The sequence below is a fragment of the Macaca fascicularis genome, chromosome X (assembly GCF_037993035.2).
Source record: "Macaca fascicularis isolate 582-1 chromosome X, T2T-MFA8v1.1".
NCBI classification, from domain to species: domain Eukaryota; kingdom Metazoa; phylum Chordata; class Mammalia; order Primates; family Cercopithecidae; genus Macaca; species Macaca fascicularis.
Genome location: NC_088395.1, coordinates 21,854,981 through 21,879,880, shown reverse-complemented (window position 1 = coordinate 21,879,880; position 24,900 = coordinate 21,854,981). Strand labels below are relative to the sequence as shown.

The following is a 24,900-nucleotide window of genomic DNA, read 5'->3' as shown; positions in this document are numbered from 1 at the left end:
AGGCTCTGCAGATCATACAGTATCTACCACAACTACTCAGTTCAAAAGCAGCCACAGACACTATGTAATAAATGGGCGTGTCTGTGTGCCAAGAAAACTTTACAAACAAGCAAGCAGGAGGCCAGATTTGGCCCAATGTTTGCAGACTCCTGGCTTTGAATAGTTATATCCATCTACAACATGTTTGTAAAAATCGTTTCTAAACCTTGGGGTGGTGGGGGAGAGACACTCCATTAACAGATAGGGCTTTGCTCTGCTCAAAGTTTCCCAACATTTTCACCAAGCGCAAAGTCTAAGATTAAGCACAATGTGCCTGCAGGTCTTGCACGCAGAGGGAAGAGCGGAACAACAGGATAGGCTGGAGCCTGAATCAAGATGTCCCTTAGAATTGCTAAGTTGTTTTCAGCATTATTAATCTCAGATTCCATAAAATGTCCAGGATAGGGTCTGCTTGCAAACATCTCCTCAGGAGAATCAAGTTAAAACCTCTACCTGTTCCTGACTTTTTTTTTTTTTTTTGGAGACGGAGTCTTGCTCTGTGGCCCAGGCTGGAGCCCAGTGGTGCAATCTCGGCTCATTGCAACCTCCGCCTCCCAGGTTCAAGCAATGTCCTGCCTCAGGCTCCTGAGTAGCTGGGATTACAGGCTCCTGCTACCATGCCTGGCTCATTTTTGTATTTTTAGTAGAGACGGGGTTTCACCATGTTGGCCAGGCTGGTCTCGAACTCCTTGACCTCAGGTAATCTAACTGCCTCGGCCTCCCAAAGTGCTGGGATTACAGGCGTAAGCCACCACACCTGGCCTGTTCCTGACATTTAAATACAGTAAACTAATACTGTGTTTATTTTTGAGTCAAGGTCTCACTCTGTCACCCAGGCTGGAGGGCAGTGGCACGATCATAGCTCACTATAGCTTCAACCTCCCAGGCTCAAACAATCCTCCCACCTCGGCCTCCAGAGTTAGGACTACAGGCATGCACCACCATGCCCAGCTAATCTTTTAAATGTTTTGTAGAGATGGAGTCTTACTATGTTGCCCAGGCTGGCAGTACTTTAAAAAATGGAGGAGGGGATTTTCCTGTGAACTCAGAATAATTCAGAGATCCAGAGTACGATGCTATGTAAGTGTTTATGTTTATGAATCAAGGAATTTTGTACCAAGAGACTAGATTATCAATTAGCTGTCTTTGCTGTCATTTTCAAAATTTTGTTAAGGATTTCAATAGAAGATATATATGTATATTTTTAACACCAAAAAATGAAATCTTTAAAGTTTTAGAATCCCCTAGAGAATGAGAAAAACACCACAATCTGCTTCCATCTGGTGGCAGGAGTTCACAGTACAGCCAGAGCTACTTCATCAAGTGTATGTTGATGAGGGGAGGGGAAAAAAAGAAAATCAGTCTGTGTCTCCATCAGGTGGCAGCAGCTCATACTACAGCGAAAGACCAGGGCTGATAACTCATTAATTCCCAGCAGAGGACAGGTCCACTTAGAAGCTTACTGTTTGAAACAACATAAACCAATGATGCTGCTCTATCCTTAATAAATTTCAAAAATGTGCATTCAGATTTCAAAATATAAAAATCTTAAGAGTGTTTTGAGGAAAAAAACTGTTAAGTAGCCTACCTGTGTAAAATATTTCCCATCCTGTTTCAACACTTTCATTGAGAGGTCAAGAATCAGTCTGAGAAACTCCCATGTGGAATCTGAAGGTTTAAAAGAACAAGTTTCATAAATATGGGTTTGTACGTATCCACAACATCTGAAGTAAAATATTCAAATACTCAATACCAAAAGGGGAAGAAGAAAAAGAGCCACAAGTGTGAGACCCACTCACTATTCAAAGAGCTTGTTCATGAACGATAATGAAATTGATTTTGGATGCCAAAATCACATCTACCTAGCACTGCTCTCAAAATACCAATAGATTCGACACAAAGGCAGTGGCCGAAACGTGAAAGAAAACTGCTTTAAATAAGGGGGCAAGCAGCAAAATCCTGAGAGAAATTCAGAGTCTGCAAACTCAGCAGGAACTTGAGTTTATAGAAAAAACATGAACTAGCTGTGATTTTGAACAAACATATGGTTTGAGAAAGGGAATTACCTGTTGTTAGATAAGTGACCAATTTGTACCAATACAGGTTGAAAATCACATAAATTAAATACATTATCAAATGATTTACCGTCTCAATAATGTAATGAGTCACTTTATTTCATTTTTGCTTCAAATGACTGAATGAGTTCACTCATTTAGTGGCAGAACAGGAACTGAAGCCAAATCCAGTCATCTTTCCACCATGGACCTCAATTTAACTCCCTAAAAATGTGAGAGAACTAGACAATCTCTAAGATCCTTTCACCCTCACATGGTGCCCAGAGAAACATTTCCATCATAAGTATCCTGGTTTAAAAAAAAAATCTACCTTCTTCTGGAGACGTGGAGATTGGAACAGCAGTCAAATCATTAATCACATAATCAAATTCTCTCCCTTCTTTGGCGTACCTCTTCAGTACCGGAATACAGTCTTCTATTAGAACCTTCCAGAAAGAACAGGAATAGATGAGTAAGCCAACATGTGGATGTAGTTAAACAAAAAACAATAGTAAAGGAAGGAGGAAAAAAATACCAAGTGGGGGCTTATATCCACAGCTATCCACAGCATCTGCTACAGGAACCAAAAAACTTTCATCTATGTCTATTAATAGCAAAAATTAAGTGCTTACCATATATGCTTTATATGCCTTCTCATTTCAATAAAGCAACAATACTAGAGGCACTATTATCCATTTTACCAATGTAGAAACAAACTTGAGGTGTTATCCAGCTTGCCCACAGATCCACGAAGTATACCTATTACTATCTGAAAGCCAACTACATACTTTCATCTCTAATCTATACTGCCTCTCCTACCACTATTTGTATCATCTTCTTTTGATTTTTCTTATTTTTTAAAATTAATAAACTATTTTTAAAAAGTTTTTCTAGAGACAGGGTCTCACTATGTTGCCCAGGTTGGTCTTGAACTCCTGGGCTCAAGCAATCTGCCCACCTTAGACTCTCATAGTGCTGGGATTAGAGGCATGAGCCACCGTACCCAGCCTAATTTTTCTTTTATACTAAGCACTGAATGACTTCATTGTTTATGGATTTATTTTTGCATGTTACTCAAACTATAAACATGTTGTTCCTCAATTTTCTCTAATGCTTGGCTACTGCTAATAAAGCTATATATAACAGCTCCCACCATCACAGTCAATCAAGAGTCCAGCTGGAATTCCCATACAGATCATACATAGTTAATACAGGAAAGAAGTTTGAGGTCAGCTGTATATTTGAAGTACTGAGGCTCTATGCTGGGGACACATCTGGATCTAAACAACATCCTAAACTAAACAGGAGTTACGGTCATCTTTTAGTTTTCTAATTAAAAAAAAAATACATTAAGTAAAAGAAAAATTACATATAATAGTCAGAAATCAAGAGTTTAAGACTTTGCCAGGCCAGGAGCAGTGGCCCAACACCTGTAATCCCAGTACTTTGGGAAGTTGAGGTGGGCGGAACACTGGAGACCAGGAGTTCTAGAGCAGCCTGGGCGACATGGTAAAAGCCTGTCTCTAGAAAAAATAGAAAAACCAGCTGGGCCTAGTGGTATGTGCCTGTAGTCCCAGCTACTCAGGAAGCTGAGGTGGGAGGATCGCTTGAGCCTGGGAGTTCGAGGGTGTAGTGAGCCATGATCATGACACCACTGCGCTCCAGCGCTCCAGCCTGAGTGACAGAACGAGACCTTGTCTCAAAAAAAAAACCAAAAAAAGTTCACCACAATTCCCTAAAATAACCTAGCCCATGTTGTTTCTCATCATTCTTCTTATAGCCTCACAGTTGTAAGAAACTGGGACTTTTCTGTCCTATTGTTTTATAACTTGTCTCACTTAATGCATCATACCTGTGGAGGTACTAACACCACAGTTGCCTTCAATTCACTATGAATCCTGTTTGATATGCTCATAATTTTTCCATACGTTCACAGAGATTCTTACAAATACTTGCACACAAATACAAATATATGTGCTCCTTTGTAAAATTTGGATCACGCACATCATTCGGAACTTGAACATTTTCACCGAACATCTCTCCAGGTAATAACACACATTTTTAAAAATACGCCATTCCACTAAAAACGTTCTTTCTGTTGTCATCGCCAAGCCTTGGCCGCTACAAGCACATCTATAATAAAACCTTGTAGTGACACCTTTTTAACTGTGGGCTGGGTGCTCAAACACAGGGTAGAAGCCATGTGTTTCGGTTTTGATAGCATTTCACATGTCAAACAGCAATGCATATGTGCATATGAGCACCTGTCTCCTCCTCGCATCCTCCTCAGCGTGGAATATTGCTCCTCTACTAAATTTTGTGAAGTCTGTTGCTAATGTTTTCACAAGAACTTCCTGGGCCACCAACAGGGGTGACCGTCTTGTGGTACTTTTTTTTTTTTTTTGAGATGGAGTCTTGCTTTGTCGCCCAGGCTGGAGTGCAGTGGCGCAATCTTGGCTCACTGCAAGCTCCACCTCCCGGGTTCACGCCTTTCTCCTGCCTCAGCCTCCTGAGTAACTGAGACTACAGGTGCCCACCACCACACCCGGCTAATTTTTTCTATTTTTTCGTATAGCCGGGGTTTCACTGTGTTAGCCAGGATGGTCTCGATCTCCTGACCTTGTGATCTGCCCACCTCAGCCTCCCAAAGTGCTGGGATTACAGGCATGAGCCAATGCGCCCGGCCTGTCTTGTGGTACTTTTTACAGGTTATTTGACTTATTCTGAGAAGTACCAGTAAATATACCCTTTATACTTTTTTAAAGTTAGTTAACTTCATTTCGAAGCTGTAGGGACTCTGCATTATTCAAGGGATCAATTCCCTGTCACGCTTGTTACCAGTCTTTCTTCTAGTCTGAACTTTTGGCTTGGTAAGGACAACATAATACCATTAACAGTTTGAGTGTCCTATCTTTAAGAGATTTCCCAACTCCAAGGTTAAGTACTCTAAATTGTCTTAAATGTATTAGTTTTTACATTTAGAGCCTAAGTCACCAAAATTCCTATTTCTATGGTTGGCTAACTTGGTTCTCATGCAGATGGTTAACTCATTATACCGGCATCGCACATTAACTCAACCAAACCTTTTCCCAAGTCGACTGAAATGCATCTTAGACCATATTAGCAGTGTGTAGGAACACATACGCAGACCTGTTCAAGTTCCTTTGACACTCCTAGGTATTGTGTATTCCTTTCATACTTCCTATTTGATTACTGTGCCTTGTAGTACATTAACAACGAATAGGACATATTTCGCTTCACACTGTGATTCTTTTTTCGAGTTTTCTTGGGTATTCTTAGATATTTGTTTTTACAAATAAACTTTAAAATCAGTTGGTCTACTTTTAAACCCCTCCCCTCTCCTTGGGATTACACATAATAAACTGGGAAGAAATAGACATTGTTCTGTGTTGTTGTTGTTTTTCTTTTTGACAGAGTCTTGCTCTGTCACCCAGGCTGGAGTGCAGTGGTGCAATCTCGGCTCACTGCAACCTCCACCTCCCGAGTTCAAGCCACTCTCCTGCCTCAGCCTCCGGAGTAGCTGGATTACAAGCACCCACCACCACGTCTGGCTAATTTTTGTATTTTTAGTAGAGATGGGATTTCACCATGTTGACCAGGCTGTTCTCCAACTCCTGACTTCAAGTGATCTGCCCACCTCAGCCTCCCAAAGTGCTGGGATTACAGGTGAGCCACCAAGCCCGGCCTGTTCTGTTATTTCTTTTTTTTTTTTTTTTTTTTTTTGAGACGGAGTCTCGCTCTGTCACCCAGGCTGGAGTGCAGTGGCCGGATCTCAGCTCACTGCAAGCTCCGCCTCCCGGGTTTACGCCATTCTCCTGCCTCAGCCTCCCGAGTAGCTGGGACTACAGGCGCCAGCCACCTCGCCCGGCTAGTTTTTTGTATTTTTTAGTAGAGACGGGGTTTCACCGTGTTATCCAGGCCTGTCTCGATCTCCGGACCTTGTGATCCGCCCATCTCGGCCTCCCTAAGTGCTGGGATTACAGGCTTGAGCCACCGCGCCCGGCCTGTTCTGTTATTTCAATACAAGAAATACAGCATGCCTCTCCACATATTCAGACTTTGATGTCTTTCAATAAGATCTTAATATAATTCATACCAGTCTCACAATACCATTCTTGTTAAATATATATTCCTAGGAATTTAACACTTGATTACTTTGAAAGGAAATGGATGGGAAGGAAATCCTATTTAAATGATTTAGCATTTAGTATAGAGAAAAAAATCTAGGCTGGCTTTATCCAATCACTTTACCAAATTCTCATGAATTCAAATAATTTTCTATGTAAGTTTCCTGGCTTTTCTAGTATTCATATCATCTGCAAATAATTAGATTTATACTGTTTTCATCTTTCTACTTTACTATCTCAGCTGCCTCAAAAAACAATGTGAAAAAGATAATTGGCATCCTCATCTTCTTCCTATTTTCAGTGGAAATGGCTTCTGCTATCTATTATATTTATTATATTTTCTATTTTTCTATTTACTATAACCTAATTTCTACTAATGTTTAGGTAGTTTCATCTCTATTGCAATTTTATTTTATTCAAGTAATTTATACTTTAACTTTTATTTTAGATTCAGGGAGTACATGTACAGATTTGTTATATATATATATTATATATATATAAAATAAAAAATATATATATAATATATATATATAAAATAAAATATATATATATATATATATATTTTTTTTTTTTTTAGAGACAGAGTCTCCCTCTGTTGAACAGGCTGGAGTGCAGTGGTGCAATCTCGGCTCACTGCAACCTCCACCTTCCGGGTTCAAGCAATTCTCCTGCCTCAGCCTCCAATGTAGCTGGAATTACAGGCACACGCCACCACACCTGGCTAATTTTACATAAGTATACTGCATTAGTTTTTATTAAAAATGACTGCTAAATATTCTCAAATTCTTTGTCATCTGTTATTTTCCTCCTTTACTCACATAATGAATTAAGTTGACAGATTTCTTAAAATTCAAATCTTTACACTTCTAACTAAATCCTACTTGAGCATAATATAGACTTAAGATGACAGATTTAGCTTATTATTTTACTTGGAAATTTTGCACATATGTAAAAGCAATCTTTAGTTTTGTGTACTACTTGATTTTACTATTAAGGTTTTCTTTTTTTATTATTATTATTAAGGTTTTTTTAATTAAAATTTTCTTTTCTTTTCGAGACATTCTCGCTCTGCGGCCCAGGCTGGAGTTACAATGGCGATCATTAAAAAGTCAGGAAACAACGGATGCTGGAGAGGATGTGGAGAAATAGGAATGCTTTTACACTGTTGGTGGGAGTGTAAATTAGTTCAACCATTGTGGAAGACAGTGTGGCAATTCCTCAAGGATCTAGAACCAGAAATACCATTTGACCTAGCAATCTCATTACTGGGTATATATCCAAAGGATTATAAATCATTCTACTATAAAGGCACATGCACACGTAGGTTTACTGCGGCACCATTCATAAAAGCAAAGACTTGGAACCAACTCAAATGCCCATCAAGGATAGGCTAGATAAAGAAAATGTGGCACACATACACCATGGAATACTATGCAGCCATAAAAAAGGACGAGTTCATGTCCTTTGCAGGGACATGGATGAAGCTGGAAACCATAATTCTCGGCAAACTAACACAAGAACAGAAAACCAAACATCGCATGTTCTCACTTGTAAGTGTGAGATGAACAATGAGAACACATGGACACAGTGAGGGGAACATCACACATTGGGGCCGGTCGGGGGATAGGGGCTTAGGGGAGGGATAGCATTAGGAGAAATGCCTAATGCTTGCAGGGCTTAAAACCTAGATGATGAGTTGACAGGCGCAGCGAACCACCATGCCACGTGTATACCTATGTAACAAACCTGCATGTTCTGCACAGGTACCCTAGAAGTATTAAAAAAACAAACAAACAAACAAAAACCCCACAAAAAACAGAATTCATTTTATTCCATTCAGAGAATCTGGAGTTGGTGCATTCCCATCATTGGTACATGTGTACCCTAAATACAAATATACATATAACTCACATGAAGAGACAGATGACGTATTTATCTTCTCAACCAATTATACTAAAAGCTGTTTTAATAAGGCACGATTCTGATCAATAACTTAAATCAATTATATTATCAGTTGACTTAAAACTATATTATCCAGAAAACATAATTACCTGATAGCAGTCTCCTTTAAGATTGTCTAAGACATCGCCACACGTTTTTCGCATGTATTTCTTACACCCATCGATCACCATTTGGTCAATGTCCGAAACAGGTTAAGGAGAATTTGGGTATATCAAAGAATTCTTAAATAGTAATACTTTAAAGAAAGGGTTAAGACAAAGATTTTATAATGCTAACTTGGGTATCACAAATTTGACAAAATGATGAATGAGGCAGTGAGTGACTTTATTTTCCCACCAAGGACATGCAAAAGGAACTGAATCTTCTTTTCTCCTCATGAGATAGCTTTAGGGAAGTCATTTTGGAAACTGCCGGGCAGCAGACACAGTATCAAAGTCATTTGCTCTTTAATCCTCAACTAGGTAGATTATTTGTTTGTTTTTGAAACGGAGTCTCACTCTGTCGCCCAGGCTAGAGTGAAGTGGCGCGATCTTGGCTTACTGCAACCTCTGCCACCTCAGGTTCAAGCAATTCTCCTGTCTCAGCCTCCCAAGTAGCTGGGATTACAGGTGCCCGCCACCATGCCTGGCTAATTTTTGTATTTTTAGTAGAGACGGGGTTTCGCCATGTTGATTAGGCTGGTCTTGAACTCCTGACCTCAGGTGATGCACCTGCCACGGCCTCCCAAAGTGCTTGGATTACAGGCATGAGCCACTGTGCCCAGCCGATTATTTCTTTGTTGATGGCCACGTAAAAGGGTACTGTTACTAACTTGTCTGTTCAAAGCAGTCTGGGTATGGGTAACACATTTGCCTCTAGTCTGTGGTAACATTAATTTGAGTTGTGAGACACCAAAGGAAGGAAGGAAACAAAAGAAACCCACTGAACTTGTTCTCTCATACAACAAAGGATATCTCTACCATAGTGACCATCTTTGGTTTTAGTTTGACTATTTCATACAATATGCCTCCATCTCCACCTCCCAGAATGAGTACATCTTTGCCAGTGTAATCTTCTTTGCCACTGCCCATGATGGCCCGGGTATACGCCAAATCACTCTCTGCCAAATCTAGGGAGGAGAAACAAATCCAAATGGTGAGTCTACCTTCACACACAAACCACCTGGCCCCGCCACACTGAAGTGCTGGGATCTAGCCCAAAATGTAAATTTTTCATTTTCAATTTTTTAAAACTGTGAACAATATGCAAGCTTTTTTTTTCCATTGAGGACTTTTTCATCAACCCTGATCATCTGACACCTTATACAAATGGACATTAGTCAGTGGAAAGAAAATCCAGCCTTAAAAATGTGTCAATATACCAAATAATTAAAAGCAGTTACATCTTAACAAATGAAATAATATGATGTCTGTGAGCTGCTTCAAAATAATATGAGAGGGACAAAGTAGACTGGGGTTTAGGCAAAATAAGACTGGCTAGGAGTTGATAATTGTTCACACTCAACGGTGAGTACATGCGGGTTCATCACACTAATTTGTCTACTTAGGTTTCAACTGTTCTGTAACAAAAAGGTTTTTTTTTTTTTTTGTAATACGCAAATGCATTTTCTTTTGAAACACAATCTAAATATTCATCACTAAGGAGGCAATGTCAAGACGAAGTTTATGTGAAAGCCCGGACAATCCACAGGTTAATATGACATAAATGTGCATCTCAAACACCAGCAGTGTCAGAAACAAACTCAAACAAATCCACAACAGCAATAACTGTCAGGAAAACACCATCATCTAACATATCACCACTTTGTTATGTGATCGGGGCAGGGATGGAATACTTACTAACATCCCCACTAAGGATGAGAATATTTCCAAACTGCTTCGAGTGTAGAATTTTTATATTTTGATAAGGTGAATCTTCGTCATATACCACTTCATCTATGTCATATTCAACCAGGCGCCCATCAGCGGTTGGCCAATATCTGTCAATGGCTCCTCCTCGCACTATGGGTGGTAATCTGGAAAAAGAGAAAAACAGCAATGTACCTTACTAGAACACTGCCTTACAAGTGGACCTGGGATGAAGAGTATGCAAAAGAAAGCCACATGACTGCCGACTTCTGACAAGCACAAAACAAATCCAAAGCTTGGGCTTTTAGTTTTATATAATCACGGCCACCACCAAATGTTGACCACTATTGTACACAGTTCACTTTTTAAAAAATCCTGTCATGCTATAGATTTTCTCTAACAAAAAGCTGAAGAAGATGGCCACTGCACACTTCATACTTCAAATGCTCCAGCAGTATCCGTCTCTTAAGACTATCTACATAACTACATTGACGTTACCACATTCACACCAGTTCACATGGGTATCATATGGTTATCTAGTACAGAGTCCATCTTCAAGTGTCCCCAGTTATGCCAGTTATGTCCTTTATAGATGTTCTGCTCTTGAATAAAGGTTCATACACTGCATGTCCCTATTATTTTTTTCTTTTTTATACTCATGTAACGTAGAATTTTTTTTTTTTTTACTGGTATGTTTCATGACATTGAGATCTCAAAGTACAGACCAGCTATTCTGCCGAAAAATGACTCATATGGGTTTACCTGATAATCTCTCACTCTTCATGGTTAGAATCAGGTTGACATATATTAATTACACAGGCATCACATTGGGAACACAAGATGTGTATTTGTCCTATTATTGGTGATGCTAAGTCTGTGATCACTTGGTTAAAGTGGTATTCATGAGATCTCTCCATCTGCAAAGGCACCTTTTCACCCTTTGAAATTACTAAGCAGGCTGTGGGGTGGTCCTCTGAAACTAGGTGAAAGTCCTCACCCCCAACAAACCTTTACCAGTGGTTTTAGCATGTAGAAGATTCTGGCCTGAACCAGTTACTACTAGAGAGGCTGCAACATGACTTTTTCATTCATTCTTTTGTAAATACCCGGTATTTTTCACAGGATGAATGTACTAGAAAGTACCAGCAGAGGACACTAAATGACAGGAAAAAACAGACCTGGAAAAGGGGCTTGGCAAGTCAAACACAAAGAAAAGGAGAGCTCACTGCATACATAACACAACCGCGTGAGTCATGTGTTCTCAAACACAGTAGTGTTCGATATTAAAACGCCATGATGCACAGTTGTAGATATCTAAAATGCTGGGATATGCGGCCTGACTTACTCCTATGAGTCTCTTTCCCTTCCCTGCTCACCAGATTCCAAGAGTACAGTCTAAACCTGTTACAAGTTAATGAGGCTTTCTATGAGGGAATACTAACATCTATAAAGAACACTGAGATTGAAAAGGCAAACTCCCATAAATTCATGTAATCCTGACAACTCTTGATTTAACCACTTCTTTACCAAACTCCATATGAACAAATTCAGCTTTGAGAATGTGAGGCATTCTAGAGGGTTTTTCCTGTAAATTGGAAAATGTGAAGCACCAATCAGGACAACCGCTAGAGAGCAGGCAAACAGGACTTGGAGGAAGCCTCTTCTACCCCTGGCTGATGGTGGGGAGTGAGATGAGAGTGAGCCACCCATGGCACTGGAAGAAGGACAAAGTCACTCACTTCCAGGGGAGGAAGACTACCCTCTCCTTGACAGCCAGCCAGCTATAGGAAATTACTGCACTAGAGACAAACCCACTGAAAATAAAGTGTCTGTTCTCAATTGTGTCAATAGTGCCTTGGCTAAGGTGAAGAGCTCTTTTCTAGATTGTAACACTATGGTTTTTAAAGACTGGCAAAGAAAAAAGCATCTTAACAGGATGTAAATGACGTTACCCTGATGAAGTGCTCAACCTAGCATTAAAGGGCATCTCCCTGGTAGCCCTATAACGGGCTACCAGGAGGTACTATGGAGTCCCCTATCAAACTCGTTTCAAACTTCACTGCTGAAAAATGAAACTGGACTATACCAATTCAGGCAGATTACAGCCCAGGCCTCAGGTATACTGTGTAAATTGCAAGAACCTTTTAAAATCAAAGTTAATTTATGTGACCTTGTTTTCTTGTTCCTTTTCACTTGAAAGCAGAAAACAAAAATAAATTCAAGTACATCCCATAGCTTCTTAGTCAAAAATTCAGATTTAACTTAACAAAGGGGAATCATTTCAGATGTTACGGGTTATTTGTTAATGATTTCATCTCTAACATTTAACCTCTGATCTTTATTCTCCACATTAAAAAAAAAAAAAAGTATAGCAATCCTTGTCCTTTTGAGGCCAGCAACAAAGGGCTTACAACAAAATATTCCCAATTTCCAGCTCTCATCAACCTTATTTCATGAAAATAAAAACTGTGACAAGCATAGGCAAGGTATTTTGAAGATCTAAAGCTTAACTCCACTCTTAGAAAACTCTTATACCAAAAAAAAAGAAAAGATCCAGACTTCTCACGAATGCTGAAGCCCATAAATGTATTCTGTTTACCCACTCATAGAGGTAACTGATAAAAATCAGACCACATTTTGATGTGGACCAATTCATTATCATCGAGTTAAGACCCTTTCTGACAGTGGGGAACCTGTTCATTGCAAATGGGTGTAGATAAGGAAAACCCTGCAAACAGGAAAAGATGAGATGTCCAAAAAGTGATATGGGCATATGGGTGTGGATGTGCTTTTAAAGGAAGATGAAGGGTGAGAGACATGGCTAAGGACCTTAAACTGAGCTTGGGTGCTCTAAAAGAACCTGAGTGCTCTAACAGATCTCAATAAAGTAGACAGTTCTATACTGTGGCCTCTTCTTTTCACTTTCAGTTTCCTGCTTTCCTCTTTAACTACAGGAGATTAAACAATTACCTAGTTATCTTACATCTGCTCTAGAGCTTTCTTATGGGCTGATCAAACTCAGCATGGTGAGTAATTAAGTACTTAAACATCCTAACGCTTGCCAATAAGGATTCCTTCTTCTGGAAAGTGCCATGAACTGGAGTAACCTATATACCCCTTGCTCAGCAATGAGGAAGTCCCTCGCTTATCTCTGCAACTATGAGGTTAATTTTATGAGCAAGGGACAGGACTTCTATGCCTTAAGGCCTGGTGAGGATCCACCAAGGCAGGGCAAGAGTAAATTGTCCTGCATTTACATGCTGTCTATCCAAAGCACTACTTAATTCCCTCCAGTTCCTTCCCACAGAAGTCAAAACTGCATTCTTTTAAAATCTGACACCACTGGCAAACACTTCGGCAGTGTCCGACAGAAATTTAGATGATGAAAATGTTCCGTAGTTGTACTGTCCCACATGGCAGACACTAACCACTAGCTATTGTGACTAAGGAACTGAATTGTGTATTTTAACTAACTTTAAATAGCCATGTGGGGCTAGTGCCCATTCCACTTGATAGGGAGAGCTTCATTTTCCTTGAAAATGATCACTTGAAAATAACCTGCCTATGGCAGCTTAAGGTTGGCGGCCTATCAATTCTTAGTATCTTGGAAAGTTTTCTTCTTTGAAAGCCTTGAGGCAAATTTTCTTATCACCCCACCTGGTCAGAGTCTCTTAAAATTGCTTAACTTTACTCTGGGGCCCTGAAGGAGAAAAAGTGACCTTTTCTCTTTCCGGGAAGGGTCCAAGTCAGGTTTTTTTTTTTTGAGATGGAATTTCACTCTGTTGCCCAAGGTTGGAGTGCAGTGGTGCAATCTCAGCTCACTGCAACCTCCACTTCCCGGGTTCAAGCGATTCTCCTGCCTCAGGCTCCTGAGAAGCTAGGATTACAGGCGTGCACCACCAAGCCTGGCTAATTTTTGTATTTTTAGAAGAGACAGGGTTTCGCCCATGTTGGTCAGGCTGGTCTCGAACTGAAGTCAGGTGTTTTCTAGCACCCTTTGATGAGGTGGCAGCTCTACCTGGGTCTCCACTTTATGCAGTTCCAACTCCTTGGAGTTGGTCCCTATCTCCTTTCTGCCTTAGTTTCATTTTACCTAGCATTTTTGTGTGTGCATCCATGCACATGTATGTTCATGCACTATCTTGTTTTGGTGTGAGGGGCCCAGCAGTTTGGTTCACCATGTTGCCAGAAGGAGGTGCTGAGTTTGATGTTTTCCATATCTCAAGCAGACACTACTGGGGACAACACCGCCATTCTAATTTTTTTTTTTCTTTTTTTTTGAGACAGTCTCATTGTGTCACCCAGGCCGGAGTGCAGTGGTGCGATCTCGGCTCACTGCAACCTCTGCCTCCTGGGTTCAAGCTATTTGCATGCACCAGTCTTTCAAGGAGCTAGAATTACAGGCATGCACCACCACACCCAGCTAATTTTTGTATTTTTAGTAGAGACGGTGTTTTGTCATGTTGGCCAGGCTGGTCCCAAACTCCTGACTTAAAGTGATCTGCCTGCCTCGGCCTCCGAAATTGCTGGGATTACAGGTGTGAGCTACTGCGCCCAGCCAACTATCATTGTTTCAATCGATTAAATATAAAAGGACATTCAAGAGTGGACTTACCGTTTCACCCGCCCAGTACTGTCCTGACTCAATTCTTTCATTCTTTCTTCTACTTTGTTCAAAATCTACAATTAAAAGAAAAATCAATGGGCTTGCAGAATAAGCTGCGTGGAACAGCTAAATTACAGACCCAACAACTGAGGCCGTGTTGACAGAGCTGTGCAAGATTGACCTGTCCTTCCTCCTGCCCTCTAGCAGCCTGTAGGCCTGGCCCAATTCCACTCTCCCATCCCAACTATCCCTTCATGTTGCTGACCTAACCTTAGTGTAAGTTAGCAACAAAATAACATGGAAGAGGAAGGCCAAAGGGTGCTGCAGCTATAAAATCCTGGTTAAAGGTTTTCTATTCCCTCCAGTGGAAAATAAGATTACTCACACTCAGGCAGTTAAAAGGGAACGCTGACACCAAAGTTCCTAAAAACAACTAAACAACTACTTCTAGTCTAAAACCACTTATGTGGAGGGAGGAAAGTTTAAAATTAACTGGAAAGCAAGCAATGAAGAGAAAATTATTTTAATACTAAGCTAAGCAGATACTATGATCCTTAAACACCAAGTAAATGAAAGTGAAAAACCGACACTGTCGATCTCTTCTTTGCCTTGCGCATCACCATCATAACTCTGAAGGTCCAGCAACACCAATCCATGTGGGTAAATTCTCAAATTGGCAAAGCTACAAAGGAAAATATAATTTTAATCTTAAGAATTGTATCAGGGCATTCAAAAAAAAAAAAAAAAAAAAAAAAACAGAGAGAGAAAGAAACAGAGATGTCACCCAATTAAAAGACCACTGCTCTTTATTTCCCTAAAACTATACAGTTAACCATTTTGCTTTCTTACTAGGGCTGCGTCTTGCGGGGAGAAACTACCAATCATTTGTGGACGGTTTAGAGGGCATTACCAAAAGTTAAGGTTTTCAAAACTGGTTCTTGGGCCCAGAAAGTGATTCAGTAGCAGTTCTGTGAATCTAATTTTTAAAAAGGTTCTCTAGGTAATTTTGCCAGGTTTAGTAACCACTGCCTTAATATGAAGGGAGTGTGGAGAAGGGTATACTGGTTTCTCCCAATTAAACTTTAGAGTTCAAACCAGAGTCATTTTTTCCTAACTGCAGGCTGGTGGTAGGTAAATTAATTTAAGTAAGCACTCTGGAAAATCCAGGCCAAGTGCCTGCAAACCTAATCCATCCCACAGTATGTTTTTGTAAAGCCTGCAGGCTAAGTAAGAATGGTTTACATTTTCAAAAAGTTTTTAAAAAAATGTGACAGCAACCTTTACAGAAAATTTTCTGACCAGTCCTTTTTATTTTTTAATGAAATAAACATATTTGAGTGTATCACATGCACTAAGATGTACTCAATAAAACTTTTGTTTCAGTTACACGCTTTTTTTTTTTTTTTTTTGAGATGGAGTCTCACTCTGTCTTGCCCTGGCTGGAGGGCAGTGACATGATCTCGGCTCACTGCAGCCTCCACCTCCTGGGTTCAAGCAATTCTTCTGTCTCAGCCTCCCAAGTAGCTGGGACATCAGGCGTGTCCCACCACACCTGGTTAATTTTGTATTTTCAGTAGAGACGGGGTTTCACCATGTCAGCCAGGCTGGTCTCAAACTCCTGACCTCAGGTGATCCACCTGCCTTGGCCTCTCAGTGTTGGGATTACAGGCGTGAGCCACTGCACCTGGTCTATGCATGCATTTGTTCTGCATTTACACAGATGTGTATTTCCAGGGTTATGATTACCTCCTACTATAAATTATAGGTAAAGAAATGTTTGAAAAATACTAAATTAGAAGATGAATTATGTTCAGAAAATACAGACAGTGTGCTTGGATTAAAAAAAAAAAAAAAACTAAAAATAATAAGCTAGGCACGGTGGCACACGCCTGTAGTCCCAGCTACTTGGGAGGATGAGGCAGGAGGATTCCTTATGCCTGGGAGATCGAGGCTGCAGTGAGCCATGATCGCACCACTGCACTCCAGCCTGGGCGACATAGTGAGACCCTGTCTCTATAAAAAATTTAAAATAAAACAAAACTAGTTAATTTTTCACCTTCAGCCCTTAAGTGACCTCAAAAATCAAGTTCTTGCCCACAGTCCACAAACTCTTCTACACCGGAATGAGAGGATCATCTTTCCTTTCCCTCCTTCACTGGCAGCAGAGAGGAGGGGGGAAGGAACAACAGAGAAATAATGTCCCCTTTATCCACTTGGGTGGTTCTAGCATGAACACAGAGAATACTAGAAGGCAGAGTCAAGGATTAAGGTGCTCCTAGGGATAAAACCAGAACTAGAGGGGGAAAAATGTGCCCAGGGTCGGGGGGAAGGGAATAGAGAACCTAAATAAAGGTGGCTCAGCTCCTTTCCCCAAGCCCATGCATGGGTAGGAGAGGTGAGGTTTCAGGACAGGCACCTCGGGGTGGGTACCAGTTGACCAAGTGAGAGAGGAAGGAGACCAAGTAGAAAACTCTTAAAAACTAAGCTGGCCAGGCGCGGTGGCTCACGCCTGTAATCCCAACACTTTGAGAGGCCGAGGTAGGTGGATGGCTTGAGCCAGAAGTTCGAGACCAGCCTGGGCAACATGGTGAAACCCCGTCTCTATTAAAAACACAAACTTATCTGGATGTGGGGGTGAGTGCCTGGAATTCCAGCCACTCGGAAGGCTGAGGTGGGAGAACTGCTTGAACCCAGGAGGCAGAGGCTGCAGTGAGCCAAGATTGCGCTACTGCACTCCAGCCTGGGCAACAGAGCAAGACTTGGTCTCAAAAACAACAACAACAAAACCCTAAGCAGTTCATTTGGGGTTTTTTTTGTTTTTGTTTATTGCTTTTCAAAGCAGTTTCCAAACGGCTCTTGTCACTCAAAAACCCCTTCTGGGAGGAATTCCAAGTCTTCTGTACAACTGGAATTGGTGGCTATGGCAGAAACTTCAATAATTGTGACAGAGAGGTAGGCAGGGCCCAACTGCAAAGGCCTTTAGGAGATAAAGTGCAACTTTTCACCTGGTGCTGGCTGAGGAGCCTGCCACCGGAGGCCGTGGATGATGAGTTCCGATTTGCTGTGGTCCCCAAAAGATGGACCACAGTAAAAACAGTGAGAGGCGGCAGGTACAGGGAGGGGCTGAGTGTAATCCTGCAGGAGCCAGAGGGCTCTAGGACAGCTACAGCCTCTGCTTCCAAGAGACCATCTGGGTCAGAGCAGGGAAGGAAAGGACACAGGGGAGAGGAGGGTTTGGTGGTAGCGTTCATATAAGGAAGAAATCATCATCTTAGATACATTTGCGGTATCTACTAAACACACAGGGAGGTTTGCTGCACAGTTAGAAATACAAGTCTGGGCTTGGGGAAGAAGAGGTTCGGATGTCTTTGAGAGGTATCAGGATAGAGACCACCAATTAATGCCACAGGAGTGGGCCATGGAGACTTACAGAGAGAATAATGGAAGGGGCAGTGAGCTCAAAAAGTACAGGTTTCCCTCATCTCTAGGTCTCTGGAATATAATGGAGGTGGCTACTTTTTCCTTTAATAGAGAAACAAAGGGAGAGAAAGTAGGACATTAAGGAAGCCACGTGGAATTCCAGTACTGGGTACCCATTGAGGTAACAGAATAAAAGTCATCGAAAATACCCCATCCTGGAGTTCACATTTTTATTTATTTTAATGTTTATTTCCATAGGTTATTGGGGAATGGGTGGTGTTTAGTTACATGAGTAAATTCTTTAGTACTGATTTGTGAGATTTTGGTGCACTCATCGCCCAAGCAGTATACCCCGCACCCTATTACATTTCTAAATTGATAGTGCAAATTACTAAGAATCTTAATTAGTAGTTTTACATACTAAGCCAGTCCAGATACAATACAAACCAATATTTAAGGAAATACCAAGAGCTCAACGCACTGGTTTCTTGTTATCAGTCATTTCTTAGTTTAGATTTTCTTCTGCATTTCACCATGGTCTGCAGTAGCTGATAATCAGTCATAACAGTGCTACTCAAAGTGTGGTCAGCTGTCCAGCAGCATCAGCATCCCCCGGGAGCTTCCTGAAAACTGAATCTGGGCCCGGTTGCAGACCGGCTTATTGCATCAAGAACTCTTGCGGTAGGGGCCCAGGGGATCATTGCCTGCCATTTCAAACTGCTTATGCCGCCAGGGGTTCTTGGTCCTGGCCACATAGAACCACTGGGGCTTTGGAGAAATCCAGATGTCCAGGCCCTGTGACCTCAATTTCTGGGGGAAATGCCCAGGCACGAGTGTTTCGTGAAAGCTCTCCAGAAACAGTGTAGAGAAGGGACCTGGGCTCCCCCCACCCCAATAACACACTTATTTCCAGAAATACCAGGCTCTAGGAGCCAGGAAGATGGCAAAGCGCTGCTTGAGGCTCTGTGCAGGCTGCCCCTGGGGCCCTGCAGCACTGCTGCTGGCCAGCCTAGAGCAGGTACCCTCAGCCTGCACCCACCATACTCTGACCTGAGCAAGAGTGTCTGCAGCTCAGCATCCTGCAGCGAGAAGGCCCCGGCATGCCCACTACGGGCCTCTGCTGCAAACTAGTGGGTCCTCACAGGTGGTGGGCACCCCAACCAACCCATCCATCCGGACCCCAGCCCCTCTGAGATCATCCTTGCTGACCAAGAGACCAGGAAACACTAAGATAAGCAGCATCCTATGGTAAATCTTACTCCAGGGACTTAAGAGGCTGAGTTTCACCGTAAACCTTTTACTCCAGGGAGTTGACCTACCACTTGCATGAGCCCAATGAGCGATCCTGCCCCTGTCGTACTATTACGCTAAAGTCCCCGCCAAGAGCGGGCTCACCAGCCACTTCAGGGTGCATACATTAAGCAGGAGGTCTCACTGCATCTGCACACCACTAACTAGGTGCGTACCTGTAATTACACTCATCTATCTCATGAACTGTTCACATCACTCCCTTCAAAACATCACCTTGGGGGAGTCAGCCACAAAACTTTTCCTGGGCTGCCTCCCTTATGCTCACTCTGGGAATAAGTCTTAACAAAAAACTTGTCTGGGAAACATGTTTGGCCTCCTGTCAATCTCTATATACATGAGAGCTTAAGAACCTGTGGTCAGTAACGCTACCAGGAGATTCTGATGTGCAGAATCTTGAGAGGCACCAAGTTCCAGCCCCATCCTAAAAGATGTCAAAGGAGAAAAACAAAAGCCAGGTGCCACCCCGATCCTCCACTCTGTCACCCACTCTGCTCATAAGTGACCAGATATGAAGAACAGCACCGGAGACTGCTCACCTGCCGTTCTTGTTTGTGTAGGTTGCTAAATAGCCATGGTCCTGCCAGGTGTGCACCGACTCCGCCATTCCTTGCTCCTGGAAAATGGACTGGAGGCCTTTTAGAATGGTCTCACCATCAGCTGGAGAACAAAGGGAAGAAGGCAAGATGGTCAGAAAGAAACATTCAGAAGGAAGGCCAGTGAGGCACAGTTTGAGGACTGACCTTTAAAAAAAAAAAAAACCTGAACAAAGTTGTCAGTGTCACTTATCCCTTGTCATGACATGAGTGATAAACATTCTCCACCCTGCAAGGAAAGGCGACACAGACCACCAGATTACGTGATGGTAAGAACACAAAAGCCGACCACAAATAGCTGTGCCAAGGATGTAGACATATTCAGCCTAGAGACAGCACAACAAAATATTCACTCTAAGCAGAAATTAAAGAAATGCAAATAAATGCAAGAACAACAAATGAGATTCCACTTCAGGTTAAATAAATTAATGAGGACACATGGTACTAGAAAGGTGATACCTGTCCACTGCTGATGAGTAATATAAATGACAAGCTTTTTTCCCCATGTTTTACAAAAACGATGTGCTGCTTTTATAACTGGAAAAAAATATCCAACAGTAATCCTCAGTAACATAGCTCTCAATGGTACAAACTGGACAACGATTCCATATGGGACAACCTGCTGGCGTGTCGGTCTCCCTACCCCACCCCCATGGTCGCAGAAGCCAATCTTCCTGTCTCCCATCCTGCCCACAGTCCTACTCCCAAAAGTGCAATCAGTGTTCCCACATAAAGTACATTAACCTCTGCAGGTTCACTTGAAGCCAGGATCTTCAAGAACATCCAACATTACAATACTTAGAATAAGGGGTAAATGCAATTTGTTCTCTAGTTCTATCTACAAAGCAGGCATTCCCTAATAAATGTAAAACAAAGAACCAAGATATGACAAGAGGAATTACTCTTTACTTTCCCACCAGCCCTCTGAAGGCTGGCTCCTGTGAGGGGAAAAACAGCCTGGTAAATATCAAAACGAAGCATCTCTGTGACCTGAACAGAGGTAAAAGAAAAAAATAGAGTCACAGCTGACTGCAGTGTGATTTGCCAAGAAAATTACATTAGAATTTCCGCCATAAACTAAGTAGTGCTGAAACTAGAACTGGGATGTTAAGGATCTTTTCACTATGCATAGTCTATCTCTAGTGACTCAGAACTGTGTTCCCAAGGCCACTGAATGAAGGCTACAAACGGGGAGTTCGGAGGCCAAAATGGACAGATACGTCTTACTCTGGCTTGCACAGACTTTTTTTTATTTTTTGAGACCGGATCTCCCTCTGTCACCCAGGCTGAAGTGCATTGGCGTAATCTCAGCTCACTATAACCTCTGCTTCCTGGGCTTAAGTGATCCTCTTGCTTCAGCCTCCCAAGTAGCTGGGACTACAGGTGCCTGTCACCTCGCCCAGCTGATTTTTTTTATTTTTAGTAGAGAAAGGGGTTCACCATGTTAGCCAGGATGGTCTCAATCTCCTGACCTCATGATCTGCCCGCCTCAGGCCCCCAAAGTGCTAGGATTACAGGCATAAGCCACCGCGCCCAGCCCATGCCCAACTAAATTTGTACATTTTTGGTAGCAATGGGGTTCCACCATGTTGCCCAGGCTGGTCTCAAACTCCTGAGCTCAAGCAATCCACCCGCCTCAGCCTCCCAAAGTGTTGGGATTACAGGCATGGGCCACTGCACCCAGTCCCTGAACAGACTAAAGTGTAAATTAGTTGCCATTTAAAAATCAGAAGATTTCACTCTCTCCCACTGTAGTGGGTATAACGGTGGCCCCAAAAAGATATATCTGCATCTTAATCTCCAGAACCTGGGGGTGTGACTTTCTTTGGAAAAGGGTCTGTGTAGATGTAATTAAGTTAAGGATCTTGAGATGAAAGCATCTGGATTATCCAGGTACCCAGACCCTAAACCCAATGACAAGTGCCCTTATAAGAGACAGAAGAAAAGATACAGGGAGAAAAGGGGGCAGGTGACATAAGACGGAGGCAGAGGTTGGAGTGATTAAGAGCCATACGCCAAGCCCAGGACAGCTACAAGCGCACCAGAAGCTGAAGAGGCAAGGATGGATTCTCCCCTAGAGCCTTCTGGGGAAGCAAGGGCCTGTCACGTTTTGATCTGAAACTTCTGGCCTCCAGAATTGTGAGAGAATACATCTCTGCCATTGTAAGCTATCCAGTTTGTAGTACTTTGTTACAGCAGCCCTAGGAAGCTAATACACCTGCCCAAAATTCGTTTTCAACTTTAACAACAGCAAACAGAATACTAAAAGTGGCAGTGAAAACATAATTTAATATTCAGAATTGCCAAACAGAGCAGTTGATAGCCCAGCCAAAACTCATGGACAACATCTGGAACAAAACTAGATGACAGAGTGTAACCCTAAATTCCCAAATGGGTATAGGTAGAAATAAATGGGCCACAACCCTGAGACCCGTGGGGTATCAGCAATTGAGAGAGGAAGAAGAGAAAAAGCAAAGGGACTTCAGACAGCCCTAAGAACTAGAGGAACCCCTTCCAAAAGTCACCAACAGGTGTTCACCCCCAAAGAAGCGGTTTCCTCCCCCTCAGAATGCAGGGGTCTGGCTAGCCAAAGCGAGGATGCAGCTGAAACTTGCGAGGACTTGGGTAGGGATGGATGTCAGGGTGGTCAAGCCCTACAGATGGCCAAAATCAAAGAATCTCCAAGAAAAAGTCCCACATCAGGGAGAGACTACCAGTGCAGAATCCACGTCACACTTCCACAGCAGCACAAGCCTCTGTAAACACCGAGCAGTGGTGGCCCAATGAATCCTTAAGCTCTCATTTGTTCCTAGCAAAACTGTGCCTCTGGGAAAGTCATTTGGCAGAAAATAATCTAGCTTGCTTTGCTATTCTGAAATTGGTTTCAGGAAATTAAAAGCCAAGGTCTGAATTATATCCCCAGAACTGTAGCATTTAAGACTGAATTCTAAAATAAGACTGCTTTACTAAAATAAATCTTCATTTAAGACTGCTTCACTAAAATAAATCTGATTTCAAACTTGGTAAGATAAACTAACCTTGTTCAGTTTGCGTTTGTCACTGAAGTGTGGTGGGCCAGCCCACTGTGGAGGTGGCCTCAGTGTACTGAGCCAGGCAGAACTTTCCCTGAATCTGAAGAGCCATTCTAAAATTAAGCAATCCCTCCTTGGCTAGAACAGATGTTTTCTGTTTTGAAAGCATATAAAACAAATAATCACTCCTGGGAAATGGCCTCAAGATGGTTCTGTTGGCACATTACAAAACAGAACCCAAACCCCCATGCTGGTGAACGAACAATCTAGACAAAGCCACCCTGCGTGTAATTGACCAGGTTGTGCAGTGAACGAGGACCCTGGCCTGGGTGGCTGAGCTGGGATGAACCTCATCCCTTAGGCCAAGGAAAGGGGGGTCTTTGTCTGATCTATGCAAAGGATTTGACTGCTGGCCAAGCCCAGTGTAGTGGCCATCCCCTTTTTCTAACTGGCACAATTAACAAAAAGGCACCGTGTGGACTAAAGAAAGTCCTCCGGCCAGGTTTCAAACTGAAGGAAAAACTACACAAGAAATCTGATTTGAAGCATTACTTGTTCCCACACTATAGGCTTACCCGCCAAGTTCAGTAAAAACAGGCCAAAACTGAACGTGTTTCTGGAAGCTCATTTACCCACAAGCCCTGTTCATTTGTGCGGCCGCCGGGTCCCCATGGGCATCTGAGTATGCTAGCCCTGCCAGGAAGGTGTCTGCAGGGCTTTATGGGGACACCATCATTTTGCCCACCATTCACCTCCCCTTCATCCTCACCTTCCTCCTGATTGGGGCCTCCCCTGTCACCCAGCCCTTGGGGAAGACACTCCAGGGAGGGGAGCTAGAGGTGAAAACTCCGCAGTAGTATCTCTTTCCAAATCAGGGCTTTTTAAGGCAAAATAAAGCAAAAGCATGAGGTGGCTCACTTAGTCATCTTGATCCCAGGTGCTCAATAAATGTTTTGTGGGCAAATAAAAAATTATTTTATTTGGCTGAATTCATCATCCTTTATTACTATATCTTTGCAGAGGTTCAAGAACATCTAGACCAGTGGTTTACAATCCTAGCTGTGCATTAGAATTCACCCAGGGAGGCCAGGCATGGTGTTTCACGCCTGTAATCCCAACACTTTAGGAGGTCAACGCAGGAGGATCACTTGGGCCCAGGAATTCGAGACCAGCCTGGGCAACGTGGTAAAATCTGTCTCTACCAAAAATACAAAAACTAGCCGGACATAGAGGCACGTCCCTATAGTCCCAGCTACCCAGGAGGCTGCGATGGGAGGAACACCTTAGCCTGGGAGGTGAAGGCTGCAGTGACCCATGATTGCGCCACCTCACTTCAGCCTGGGCAACAGTGAGATCCTATTTCAAAAAGTAAATAATAATCACCTTGGGAGTTTTGAAAAATTCCAATGCCACACATTAGGCCAATTAAGTAGAAATGTGGGGGTGGGACCCAGGCATCCGTATTTTCAACAGCTCCCTGGGAAATTCCAATGTCCAGCCACAGTTGAGAACCACTAATCTAAATCACCCAACACAAAAAAAGGAAAAGAAACCCCCTACCATTTCCAGACCACTTATACTCATTAAGCCACCAAAAAGTTATAGAAAATGCTCAACAGAAGGGCTGAGAAAAGTTAGAACTCTTCACTAACTGAAGCCAAGGGTAACCTGGCACATGCCCCAGAACATGCTTTGGAATTATTCCAAATTTCAACCTTTATGCCTGTCTAGCATGGAACTTGTAAAATAACCAAACAAATCAGACTTGCTCTATCAGGGTTCCTTGCTATCAGGGGCAAGGTTAACAATGTGGTAAGAAAGGCTGCCCCGTCTTTGTCTTTCACAGGACTTTGGTAACCCGTCATACCCAGTAAACGTCAGGAATGCC

General features: G+C 42.4%; 1 protein-coding gene across 2 annotated transcripts in view; it reads right to left on the bottom strand.

Moving 5' to 3' along the window:
- The window catches only part of SMS (spermine synthase), a 57,180-nt gene that overhangs the window by 7,734 nt on the left and 24,546 nt on the right, over positions 1–24,900 (bottom strand). For both annotated transcript variants that reach the window (XM_005593159.4, XM_045384399.3), the window contains exons 2-9: positions 19,924–20,044; positions 15,245–15,338; positions 14,666–14,730; positions 10,042–10,217; positions 9,157–9,311; positions 8,293–8,382; positions 2,425–2,539; positions 1,628–1,707 (exon numbers count right to left, since the gene is read on the bottom strand). In XM_005593159.4, coding sequence (XP_005593216.1) covers positions 1,628–1,707; positions 2,425–2,539; positions 8,293–8,382; positions 9,157–9,311; positions 10,042–10,217; positions 14,666–14,730; positions 15,245–15,338; positions 19,924–20,044 — 896 coding nt within the window. The remainder of the gene's footprint in view (positions 1–1,627; positions 1,708–2,424; positions 2,540–8,292; positions 8,383–9,156; positions 9,312–10,041; positions 10,218–14,665; positions 14,731–15,244; positions 15,339–19,923; positions 20,045–24,900) is intronic.